Below are 13,592 nucleotides of genomic sequence, written 5' to 3'. Positions count from 1 at the left end.
GTGGGAAAAGTGCCAAAATAATGATAATGGTAAAATAGTTTGTAAAATTTTTTATTGTTTTTTTGTCATGTTTTCAAAATGTTTTCTACAGAAACTGTTTTTACCTGTAATCTTTCAATAAACAAAAATTTTTAATGTGAAATGTGTTTTTTTATTAATTTCATTATACCAAAGATGTATATTTCAAGTTTTTTTTCTCAACTTTACACTAACGTATGTAGTTATTGATGACATGAATTGCAAAAATATTGAGAGGTAATTTAGTTGCTGAGAAAAATAGTTCTTGTGTGATAATGCCTTGGGCATGTTATACTTAATAGAAGCAATGTACAGAACAGCCACTCTCTCCCTCCCCCCTGCCCCTTTTTACCTCCCTCACTGTAAATCATTTAGTGCAGCAGGGTTTTCATTACATAAGCATATTATGAGGTACTTCCTGACTACGAACTTTCATTAGTATTCCTGGGTTCCACCTAAACCAGAAGGTTTGTGTTTACAAGTCACAAGATCGAAAAAATTACTGTATGAAGTCCTTAAGTTTGATGATAATGGGTACATAAAACTCACCATTATGCAGTCTCCCCATTCGCTATTCTCGTTTTGAAAAGTAACTTGTAGCTTGCACACTTCCGCATTATTGAAAGAGAAGAAAAAAACTGCAGAAATTTCCAAGATCCAAAAAAAAAAGCTTTTCTATTAATTTCTCAAGTAATGGGTACAATTGATGACTCATTTATTTAACTAGCTTGAACAACTAAAAATTATGAAAGTTTAAAAATTATTATTTATATAAACAAGGTTAATCATAAAAATAGTAAACCTATCAGTTGTCATTGCAGTTAGTCCATATCTCTGTAAAGTGTTAATGTTTTGTGTTCTTTGCAGGAAATGCAGCAAAGCGAGTTTACTACCCTGTAAATATAATTTTGATTAGTGTATATACTAAATAGTTACTTCAAAATAAGTTACTGTCATTAATTCCACATTTTGTATTCATTTTAATTAAACATTATACATTTCTAATTTTGTGAAATTTAAGGTTTCAACTTTCTACCAATAAGATATATCTACAAGCAATGTGAGCCAAAGTGGAAAAAAATTAATAATACTAGGAGAAAGGCCCTGTAGTTAAAATTTGTAACCAATCCTCGCCTACTAATGTTTATTTGAATAAATGTGGTTTACTTTTGCTAGTTATTGTTTGGCCCAATGGACACTCTTCCCTCTTGAAAGAGGTGGACTTTCAGAAAATACCATCCCTGTCTGTTAGTTGGATACATACACCCTTCCCAGGAAAATTATGTTTCAATTTAATTTGTACCACTGAGCTTGAGATAGTAATAAAAAATTAATAGTTAATAAGCTTATACATACCAAATACACACAAACAAATGTGCAATATTTTTGAAACTGCAAATGTTTTAAGTAACTACTCCCAAAATTATGAACTTGCAGCTTTGTGCATTCTTTAAATAAGTATGTGTGTGCGTTTATGTGTTAACTGGCACAAATTCATTGGAGAAAACATTATATTTAAAACTGATCTGCCTTAAGTTGAGAGTTGTGTTGGACTTATGATATTACATTGTTTTGAAGAAAAAAAGGTGAAAACCTTCATTTTGAAGATACCTATGCTACCATTTGATTTATATTCCAAGAGATTTTCAACACAAGTGACTCGAATATCTGACATGTTGTAAACATTTTCCAGCAGTTGAAATATTTATACTGTACAGATTGAAAAAAATGTATCTCTTTGTGTGGTGATGGGATTGTATCTAAAACTTGGTTCTGATTAAAGGTCTAAAATATCCTTTTAGACACTGTTTAATGTAATTTAAAAATATTTACATTAGGCCTAGTCTCACATGCCATGAGGTATATTTAACTTTCTCACCATTACTACTATTTGAAGGCTTTTCCTCTAAATTTATCCTGAATGTGCTCTTGCATTTTGTGTTTAGTCTCTTTTAAGTTTCTTAAATGTTTACTAAAGGTTATCCATTAGCTGGAAAAAGTCATGAAAGTGTTCATAATTATGATCAATGTGTGGCCTTTTGTATAGCTTGAAGAAAAAAAAAAACATTTAGTAAATATTTGAGAAAATTTGTGAACAAAGACTGCGTCTTAATAGGAATGACAATAAAACGAAATAATTAACTCTGTGTGGCATGGAGTCCTGAACAACGAATGACCAGTACGGCCGAACCGTAAGATTTGTCGGGTGGTGGTTTTAATTTGTAAACGAGGTTGGTTGTGGAGAGTTGGAAGACCCGGGCTGGCGGTGTGGTCGACAGGAGATCCAGACGAGCTGTGCCGAGTTCTGCTCGTCTTGCGAGAAGAAGGTGTACCCGCTGGAGAAGGTGGAGACGGGTGGCAAGCTGTTCCACAAGCAGTGCTTCAGGTGCCAGCAGTGCAACTGCATCCTCAGGTACGGCCGCGGCGTACTTTCTCTTCCGTTCTCCGTAGGTGGTTCTTGACTAAACAATACGTTCTCCGTAGGAGGTTCTTGACTAAACAATACGTTCTCCGTAGGAGGTTCTTGACTAAACAGTACGTTCTCCGTAGGAGGTTCTTGACTAAACAATACGTTCTCCGTAGGAGGTTCTTGACTAAACAATACGTTCTCCGTAGGAGGTTCTTGACTAAACAATACGTTCTCCGTAGGAGCTTCTTGACTAAACAATACGTTCTCCGTAGGAGGTTCTTGACTAAACAATACGTTCTCCGTAGGAGGTTCTTGACTAAACAATACGTTTTCCGTAGGAGGTTCTTGACTAAACAATACGTTCTCCGTAGGAGGTTCTTGACTAAACAATACGTTCTCCGTAGGAGGTTCTTGACTAAACAATACGTTCTCCGTAGGAGGTTCTTGACTAAACAATACGTTCTCCGTAGGAGGTTCTTGACTAAACAATACGTTCTCCGTAGGAGGTTCTTGACTAAACAATACGTTCTCCGTAGGAGGTTCTTGACTAAACAATACGTTCTCCGTAGGAGGTTCTTGACTAAACAATACGTTCTCCGTAGGAGGTTCTTTACCAAACAATATATTGTGGGCGTAAATGGAAAACCCTTCAAGTCCATATAATGAAATTATGAGAAAAATTGATTTTTATATTCATATGGGTTTGTAAAATATTGTAAAATATATACGGTACTGAAACATGTTTAATCTAACATAATAATATACTTGTCATATAATAATACTTGTCATGAAACACATTAAACTGGACTTTTGTCATAAAAATATCTCGTTTTTTTTTTTTTTTTTACCATTTGGACTTAGTGGGTTTTCCTTGTACGCCCATGATATTATGGTTTTATTTTCAGGCCAATTTCGTTTCTTACAGATTTTACGGTTATGTGTTTTTATTTTTGACACGAGTTTCCAACGGGAATATGAATGTCTTTTTATCTCAGTCTGGGTGGCATTTCTTAAAACTCGTAAACTATGAAAGCTAGACAGTTCGAGTAAATACAACTTAGTAGAGCAGACTTTGCTCGTGGTCGTTAGGTGTGACTCTCCTGGTTTAACTTCTATACAGTGATGACGTATTGAGCTTTTGTGGGGAACGTCGAATGGAAGTCGGAGAGAGCTGAACTCCGAAAGTAATAAGACCCGATTTGCCTGATTAACTGTAAAGTTGCTAATTTTGGTTTTGGAGCCATTAATTGCATCATTTTTGCCCCAGGCTAAGGAAGTCTTAGATCCTTCCTAGATTTCACTGTGCCTGTGATGCCTGGTGGATGCCACTCTACAAGTCCCAAAACCATGGTTATGTGCAATGAGTGAAAGTGGTTTGGATGTTTGTTTACCATCAACTTGGTCTTGCTTGGATTTGGGGTTGGAAACTTTTAACACCTGTAAATTGCTGATTGTAAATTGCTGAATTAAAAAAAAAATTGTTTAGAGACTTACACGTACCACACTTTTAACATAATCATAGCGGCCAGTAGCTAAATGCAACTCTTAAATTGAGGTAATGTGTTCCAAACTCTACGGTGCTATTGAACAAGTAACGGACCACTTGAATCCCATGCCACAAGATGTATAGTGATGGCTTTCCTGTTGGTTTTTATAGCGATACAGTGCATTGTGAATTATAATATATTAATTTTATTTTCCCCTGTACCCCCTCACAGTGGTGTTTGAATGCCTGATTTGATTGCTTACATGATCCAGTTTGTAAGCAACTGTAATAATATTTTTGTCTAAATTTTAAGAATATATACCTGGTTAACTAATTTTTATTGTTACAATTAAGGTGATAAGTTATTCTATTTCTAATGTAAATTTTTGTTATAAGCATATTGTCAGACTATAAAAGTGTGGACTGACTGTTAAATATACTGCATACTGATTTAAATTTTAATTTGTATGTGTTTATAAGGTATACATTTGTTAAATAGGAGTGTTTTCATATTGCTGGTTTGTCCATTATTGCTCAAGTACTCGTTTTTAATGAGCGGTTTAATCATATGCATTTTTACTTTGAGGGTAAAATTATTTTAAAAATTTGTGACCAATTCATTTTTTTTCTGTTGTAGCTTTAATTTTCAACTTTAAACACAACAAAAAATTTATCATATTTTTTCTCATTTTATTCCACAGTATCATCACACCTTACCATCTAGTAAACCTTCAGCACAAAATAAAATAAAAATTATTGAGGGGGGAGACATGTGTCGGTCTTGTGTCAATGATGTTGTGCCGTTCCGTGAGCGCCTTACACGACATACAGTAAATTTAATTTATCATATTTTTTTCTCATTTCATTCCACAGTATTATCACACCTTACCGTCTGGTAAACCTTAAGTACGAAATTAAAAAAAAATTATTGAGGGGGAGGCAGATGTTGTTTTGTTCCCCCTTCCTCCCCGGTCGGGCTTGTGTTCGGCGAGCGCCTGGCAAGACGGCGGAGGGCATTCTGTCCCGCAGGATGGAGACGTACACCCTGAACGGGGGCAAGCCGTACTGCCTGCCGCACTTCAAGCAGCTGTTCATCGCCAAGGGCAACTACGACGAGGGCTTTGGGCTGGACCAGCACAAGCGCAAGTGGAGGACTTCGTCCCGCAGCGACGACGACTTCCTCCTGAATGGCATCGACGGAGAGGCGTCCTCATGATCATCGCATCCCTCGTGACATGTCCAGATCTCTCATCGCGTTGCAGGGCAGTTGTTGCTGGTGTATATACACATACCACGATATTGAGCTTCCTTGCTGGCTAAGTGATAAACTTCTATCTTTCACTATATAATAAATTGAGTTTTTTTAAAAAAAAAGAGTTTTTTTTGTAAGATTTTTTTTTCCATAAAACTGTTGGTTAAATTGCGAGTGGACCTCTACGCTTTGTAGACCGAAATCTGAAGTCGCACAGCAATTACATAATCCCCCCCCCCTCATCCTCCAATATTCTGAAAGGTTAACAGTCTTTGCGTTTAAGTCTGGCTCATAATTATTCTCAAATTGTTGGCCGTACATTATCCACAGTAACATTTTGTAAATGCTGCGTTAAACAGAATATAAAATATGATTTTTATTTTATTTTAAAGAATTGAAGTAGATATTTACTTATTTTATATTTCTTAGCAAATTGCTTACATATAATGCATTGCCATTTGTGTATGGTAAGTGTGATTTTAATGTGCATTTTATTCTGATTTTAATGTGCATTTTATTCCGATTTTAATGTTTAATTTGTGTAGTTAATTGTGTTAGTTCTTTTATTTGGCTGTTTACTAGTGTTTGTAGAGGCCCATTACATTGGAGGTTTGTATATACTGTTTATTTGTCTTCTTACAGTAATAAAATACTCTACTATGGAATGTGATTCTGGTTGTCATTAGTGGAAAAAATTATTAAATGCAGGAAAAAAACTAAATCCATACCTAGTTAACAGTATTTGAACTGGTGTGAAACACAGCTGTTACGTGAGCTAGCAGAAGTAAGTACAGTGGTTGAAATATGGTTGTTGAATGTTTTGCAGACATCAAAGGGTTTAGTCTCTCTTAAGACCTTTTGGTTTTTTTTGTCAAACTTTCTAGATTTCCTTGAGTGCTGTTTTTGTGCACATGTTTCTTGTACAACTGTGGGCATGCACTCGTTTGAGAGTGAGTTATAGAGAAGCCTGTTCGTATGTAAGTGCATTACTGGATGCTGTGCATTCACAAGTTTCAACTGATCTGATACTCTGATAGTTTATGGTCTTGTAAGGGTTTCTAGGCTTCAGTTTAGGCTTATTTAAATAATACTTGGTCTGTTTGTGTCTGCTTGTACTGAAAGTGCTTAAGAAGTAAAGTTTGTGTTTTGATATCAGATTTATAAATGGGTAAAAATTATAGTTTCTTTTCTTTGTTTTGTCTTTTAATTTGTTTGGCATATTGTTGCATTTGTGGAAGAACATCCAGCAAATTACAGTACAGTCTAATGTTTTTGCCAGAAACCACTTGGAGAATATTATCACTCTCCAGTGCAGGTGGTTGGAATCAGTCGCAACTTTTCAGATGCTAGCAATTGTCTGCACACCATACGTGGGCTACATTACATTAGGTATATGGCATGTGGTACAGAAAAGTGCACTTGCTCTATGAAATAAGCGACAACATTTTTAGCTTCTAAAGAAAACCATCATTGATTTACATACTTAGACAATCTGTGTTGTTTTAATGCTGTTGAATTATGCAACCTAGGTTTTATCGTGGTGTAAATTTTTTTTCAGTTCCGATAGTAGTCTGCTTGTTGAAATGTATTTACAAAAAAATAAATATTTGAAGAGTTCTCTATTGCAACTCATTTTTCTGTTTATAATCAATTTAACTGAAAATTTACCTGGACTTAGGAGGGAAAAAAATCATAATTTAGGTTAAATTCCAGTAAATATGTGTAATGTGTTTTTTTTTAATTAGGTACTAGAGATATATTTTATATATTAAATTCTATGTATGATACACCAAAGAGGAAGTTTGAGTGGAAAACATAAACAATTTGATTTGTAATAAGGATGAGCGACACAGTAAAGCAGACAGAAAATAATTTGATGTGATCATTGAGTGGAGTAGATTGTACTCATTGTATACTCTGTTGGTTATATTGTGTGTTAAAATATTTATTTATTTACTGTGATGAAACATAACATTTAAGAGAAGGTAGATGGCTGATGTGTCCTTAAAAAATTGGTAGAAATTTTTTTAATTTTTTTAATGTTAACAATTAAAAAATAAATAGTTTTTAATATCTGTGATTGTTTTTCATTTGCCAATATTTCACACAAGTGGGCATGATCGTTTGTTATAATGTACTTTTAATTCTGTATTTTACCTTTTTAATTATTTATCAATAACTAAAACATCTGTTTAACTAAACATATTGGAGGTACATATTACTTCTAAAATATTCACCTTCCTTACAAATAATGTAATTTAGAGTTAGAACTAATAGACATGTAATTTCTTTGTATTGCATATTTTGCTAAGTGTTAAGTCTGAAACTTAGGTTTAAGGTTTGGGAAAGCAAAGTATTTTTTATGCTCAAGCCAACTCAAGTCATGAAGATGGAAAGAAGTTAAATTTGTAGTTTATTTGTAAATATGATGTAAACAAAAAATATATTTGTTATTTGTCAAAACCAGACTTTGACTACTTTATTATCCTCAATAAAGATTCACTGCCACTCCAGAGCAGAGTATGTTTTAAAATAATTTCATGGATAAATGCTATGGCTGTTTTATACTATATGTCCTAGCCAAACCTCACGAATTGACAATGGAGGTAAATTTAAAAACTCGCTGAGAAAAAGATAAAATCAGCTAATGTCACATTCTAAAGGCCTAGACAACATAGCGGATTCTGTGGAAAAAATGTAATAAAATTAATTAATTTACAGCTTGCATGAATACAGTGGGCTGGTAACACTGTTGCAACAATAACGGTAAATAGAGAACAACCACCTTGGCCAACACGACAGCACAAACAAAACACAGTACAGGCTTCCGACGACAAAACAGTTGCAACAGATTTGTTTTGTATTTGGTACAACAGCAAATTAACAAGATAGTTTTTGGCCTCCAGAAGTGTGGTTACATTTTTTAACAGTCTTAACATTTTTTTTTAATTAAAAAATTCCAGCAAAAATTTTAAGATCAAAATAGTACATTTTTCACTTGTATAGAAATGTAGGTATAAATTTATGGCTAAATTTATGGCTATCTACTTTAATCTTCTACATTGTGTTATGTAATTGACAATAGATATATGTATGTACTTGTTGACATTTCATTAAAAGCAAGTTATACTATTAAATAATGCTAATTGTAGCAATAGGGCTACATTACTTGATAGTGTGTCGTGTAGAAAACAGCACTTTCTCTCTGAAATAAGTGACCTACATTTTTTCTTCTAAAGAAAACTATTGATTTACATGCTCAGACTAAATGAAACTAAATATAAAAGTGAAAATTATTTCAAGGGTCTTGTTGTGGGAAACATATTGAGACTGTTAAAGGCAACGGTTTTAAAGTCAAAAAGGATGATGAATGCTGCGTGTGCTCTACATTTCAGTGGATTCAGCCATGATTGTAAGGTAGTGTATTTTTTTAAGTTTACATTACTGTTTACTGCTATAAATTGTATTAAAGAATAGTACTATTATGTTTTATTTTTCAATACCTATGTGTGTGTCAAATTCTGAGATATACGGTTAAATCACGCAAATGGCTATCTTTTTTAGAGATTTCCAGGACTTCCACAGACGGCAGCACGGTGGTCACACATTTTGTTCCAATTGACTTTCATTCAATTCACAAAATTACTCATACCAAATGCCACATGCCTAGAGCTAAGATGTTACACATCAATACTAGACATCTTAAATTAAATGTGATAGCTTGAAACCGTTTATTTTCCCAAGGTTCAATTTAGCATCGAGGTACCTACAATGTATCGACCCCCAATTTGGACTGAAGCAGTAGCGCTCCAGATACGGTACTTTTGCATGCACAGCGCTTGTCACGCAGCCAAAAACACTTAAACATTTGACACCAATGGCAGTGTGGCCAACCATAGTACACACATTTTGGGTACACTCACCTCTACATTTGGGTACTTTCGGGTACAAGAAGTTCTATGTTCGGGTGTCATTCAGGTACACACACTCACTCTCGCTATCACGCTCTCTCGTGCTCTCACTCTCACTCTCGCTATCACGCTCTCTCGTGCTCTCACTCTCACACACTCGCACGCTCGCACACACACTCTAAATATTGCTGTCTTCTTTAATATAAAAATCAACACTGTTCTGTATAAATCTCATAGTGTGATGACAAAATTTTATAGTTAAAATGCTATATTGACTACTGCTAAGGCCTGCACGTAGAATTTTAAAGTGCATAGCTTTTGGGGTAAGGTGGTGTGAAATAATGTAAACGTTGATTGAATACCAATATTCCAGCCACATGTGATAAATTATATTTTCAGGTTACATGTTGGTGTAAAATTATTGTTAATATTACCAGTAACGTAAATATGGTGATGTAAATATGTGTTGTGCTTTAATAGTGTAACCAAGGCTGTTTTCAGAGAGATATCCCTGTTCCTTATGTCTCCACCCTCTTGATACTAACTGCAACTTGACCCTGTGGTTTTCCAAAAAAAATCCTTAGGAATATAGCGTAGCCAAGGTTGGTGTCAAAAAGACTGGGATGTTAAATGTAACAAGGGGCGGCTCAGTCAAAGAATGGTTTCAACCTAAATTTTTTCAATTCCATGTGAATATGGTTCTATATTTTTTTACAATTTTTTTTTCTCGTAAATTCATGTACGTGAATCTTCTTCGGGTTCGTTTGGCAACACTGGTTGGTGGTGTTGCCGGTGGATGGGGTTGGGACCATAGGCGTGTCCAGATATTTCTATTAGGGGGGGCCCTGATAAATTTTTTAATCAGAACCTGAATTTAGAATGTTAAATTGCCTAAATACATTCACTCATTGACTTGTTTATATTTTTGTGCAGTATCAATGAGATACTAGTTAATACTTATATCCGTATAATTTAAACAATCTTGAAAATATGTTTTTTTTCCGTAGACAATGTTTAAAGGCTACTTGCTACATTTTTCCCCCTCGAATTTTCGAATAGCTTGGTCCAGATCTACCTTGAAATAAACTTCTTTTTAGTGAATGCAAACACAGCAGTTCAGACAACAGAACTTTAATAAACCTCTTAAAATATTTTTTTTTTGCTTTGAAATACATACCTACATCATCGTAAAAAAAAATTAAATCAAAATTATAGATGACACAGACGATACTCAAAAGGTACATGTTTTTTAAACCACAATAGCTTGAATTTTCAACTGACCTTGTTTTACAATGAATGATTGTTCAATCCATTAAATTTTAAAAATATTAAGAAATATTTTGATTTATGTGGTGATATATTGTACTCAAGTATTTTCAAGTTAACTCAAAGCACTGATTACCAACACAAATTTTAACAAACCTGAAAAATATTCTTATTTACATGGTAATACATTCTACTTAATTATGTTCAAATTAACATAAAGTTCTTATTAAAAATACACATTTTAACAAACCTGCAAAAGATTTTCATTTACATGGTAATAAATTCTACTAAATTACGTTAATGCAAACGTTATCTCAAAGTTCTGATTACAATCACAAACACAAATATTAAAAACCTGCAAAGCATCTTTTATTCAATCAATTACTAAATTTAATAGACTTAACTAATTGAAAACAATTTTGATTAAAAAAAATTAATTTTTAGAAACATTCTACTGTATTTAATTACGTTCAGGTTAACCCAAAGTTATAGTTACGAACACGCATAAAAGTCAAGGTAACTTTCTCTCAACAGCTTGGAACTATCTATCATAATTTTAAGTTGTTTTCCAATGAACAGAATTATAATAATATCCAGGCAATTGTAGGTTAAACAAACTGGCAAATTTTTTTATTTATCTGACAATACTTGCACAGTTTGAGTGTCACAGTGCCAGGAATATACCAATATTAACGAACGCATTAGAGAAAGTGCCGATATGAGTGATTACATTTGGGGGGGGGGGGGGGGGGCATGGCCCACCTGGCCCCCATTGTAGGCACGCCTATGGTTGGGACCTGGGCTTTGATGCTGTCCAGGGCAGCATGATGTCAAAATCTAAACTGGGAAAAGAAAAAAAAAACATATAATATAAAACCTAACTGTTTGCTGCTCACTATCTGTGTTGCACTTATCTGCACTTGTTTTGAGTAGTAATGTTACAAATGGCCTCAAAGGAAATTAGGGGCAACGAGGTTGGCTTGTCAATAGTCTAGAGATATATGCATTCATTTTGATAACATTTTGATGTCCTGCAGTTTTCTGACCGTTTGCACTGGTCGTTAGCTGAGAGCACCAACTAGCCTAAATTAGTGAGGCCTGTAGCCTGGTTTAGAGGTAGAGCAGAGACTTGCCTTTGGTTATAACATCATGTGGCTGGCTGGAGACCCCTCCAGCTGTTTTAGCAACTGGGGATACTAACTTACGGTATTGGATACTGAATGACAACAGTGATATTTCTGCTATGACCTTTTTTTATTGCCACACAAATCATGTACACAGTGCTACCGTGGATTGGTCCTGTCCTATGCCTGATGCAGTGACCCGACACAGCAAGTGTTTTGAATTTGTCTACGTAACTGTCAACGAGCAGAAGCAATTATCTATGAGAGGACCCTCTTGGCCTTTGTTCAGAATGAATGCTGTGCGGACTGCGGATGTTCTCGGCTCTCCGCCTTGACCTGGTAAATACCATTTGTGCATGAGTAAAGGCCTTTTCACAATACCGCGATGCGACGCGATCTGGCGACGCGATGTAGCGAAGGCAGCGACGTAATTATATGTCGCCAGCTAGTGCACTTCATAATAGCGCGACGCGATCGCCATGCAGCTGGCGAAAAAAAACCGAACCAGTGTTGTGAAAAGGGCTTAACGTGGGTGCGTGCATTAAGCCCTTTTCACAATACCGCGACGCGACGCGATGTGACGTGACGTCATACCAAACCAGCCAGTCACAACTACATCGCCCGCGATGCGCGACAGCTCACTTGGCGACGAGGCTGTTTCGTCGCTTCGGCGATGTCGCTAATGACGTCAGAAATAACAGCCAATCAGAAACAAGATTGTGGTAAAGAAGAAGAAGAACTGAAAACAAGGGTTAAGAAACGATGTTTTGATGCATCTAAGTAATGTTAGTAAACAACACGTGGATTTTGTTCAATTGAAATTAGTTTTGAAGAGCGTCTGATTGATGTTCAGTAAAAGCTGTGTTTGTACGATGTTTCTAGTAACAAATATTGTAATCGGACGGAGAAAAATGCTTGGTTAGAAATATATTATGGGCTTCGCGATTCCTATCCATAATTAAATGCTTCTACCAGTCAGTCAGTGTACAAATATAATAACAATCTGAATATTATCGCCAAAAACTTTTGTTTACAACTATGTTGCAAAATATCCCCAGCAGAGTGCAGGCTGGTTCGGTTTTTTTTTCGCCAGCTGCATGGCGATCGCGTCGCTCTATTATGAAGTGCACTAGCTGGCGACATATATTTACGTCGCTGCCTTCGCTACATCGCGTCGCCAGATCGCGTCGCATCGCGGTATTGTGAAAAGGCCTTTACACGCAGCTTGACGAAACATAACACTACAGTTAATTATCCATAAGTATGATGGTGGCTCATGTGGCAAAACATCACGAGAAACAAAACCGAAAATGGCACGAAACTGGAACCATCAGACAAGACTCCAGTGTGGAAAATGCTTACGTAATATGCTTAATTAAGTGGTGCTCTGCCTTAGATTATACTATATCCACGTGGGCTGCAAAAGTCCGAAGGTCTTCGGACCATCTTAACTGAAACTGAAGTTCGTTGCGAAGATTGCATACACGGGGGCCCTGTACGCGCGAAACTGAAAAACGCTGAAAAACGTCTCTGCGACGACGATCATTACTCGAATCTGGAACGCGACTCACGTCCAGGTTAAACACGAAGATTTACATAAAATGCATGTCCCCTACAATGGCACACACTGTTCGTATCTCTCAGAGGGAGCACCGACGACGGCGTCAAAGTTAAAAATTTAAAAGTTTTAAATAGCTCAGACCAAAAATAAAATTAGATAGTGTGATAAGATTTAAAACATATTTGGAGTTATATGTCAAAATTTACTTCATGGAGAAATTTGGAATTAATTTTCTGTCCAATACCATCCCTCCATATATATTATTGACGTCGTACCGCCTGTGACAGTGAAGCCCGGTCTCCACCCCGCCAGTACCTTACCCCGCTGTGATACCGCACCCCTAGCCTAGCCTATGCAGGCTGACGCTGCCGCCCCCCCTCCTAGGCCGGCCGCGGTCAACGGGAGTCGACAATGGGTCATCAACTAGGACGGACGTGCCGTTCCCCGCGTTTCCCATCCATTCAAAAATGTGCGTGTGTTCATTGTGTTCAGCCACCATATAGCCTAGGAGCTTAGTAGTGCACGCTGGGGCCGACGACCCACCACAATAACGGCTAGACGCTT

The 13,592-nt window shown here is 36.0% G+C and overlaps 1 protein-coding gene across 32 annotated transcripts in view; it reads left to right on the top strand.

The window, feature by feature from the left end:
• The window catches only part of LOC134537607 (LIM domain and actin-binding protein 1), a 216,376-nt gene extending 208,742 nt beyond the window's left edge, over positions 1–7,634 (top strand). For all 32 annotated transcript variants that reach the window (XM_063378208.1, XM_063378217.1, XM_063378213.1 and 29 more), the window contains 2 exons: positions 2,298–2,431; positions 4,944–7,634. In XM_063378208.1, the coding sequence (XP_063234278.1) occupies positions 2,298–2,431; positions 4,944–5,130 (321 nt within the window). In that variant the 3' untranslated portion in view covers positions 5,131–7,634. The remainder of the gene's footprint in view (positions 1–2,297; positions 2,432–4,943) is intronic.
• Positions 7,635–13,592: the final 5,958 nt, after the last annotated feature.

Source organism: Bacillus rossius, chromosome 12 (assembly GCF_032445375.1).
Source record: "Bacillus rossius redtenbacheri isolate Brsri chromosome 12, Brsri_v3, whole genome shotgun sequence".
In the NCBI taxonomy this organism is placed as follows: domain Eukaryota; kingdom Metazoa; phylum Arthropoda; class Insecta; order Phasmatodea; family Bacillidae; genus Bacillus; species Bacillus rossius.
The sequence above is the reverse complement of the archived record's forward strand: the minus strand, read 5'-3'. Positions and strand labels throughout refer to the sequence as shown.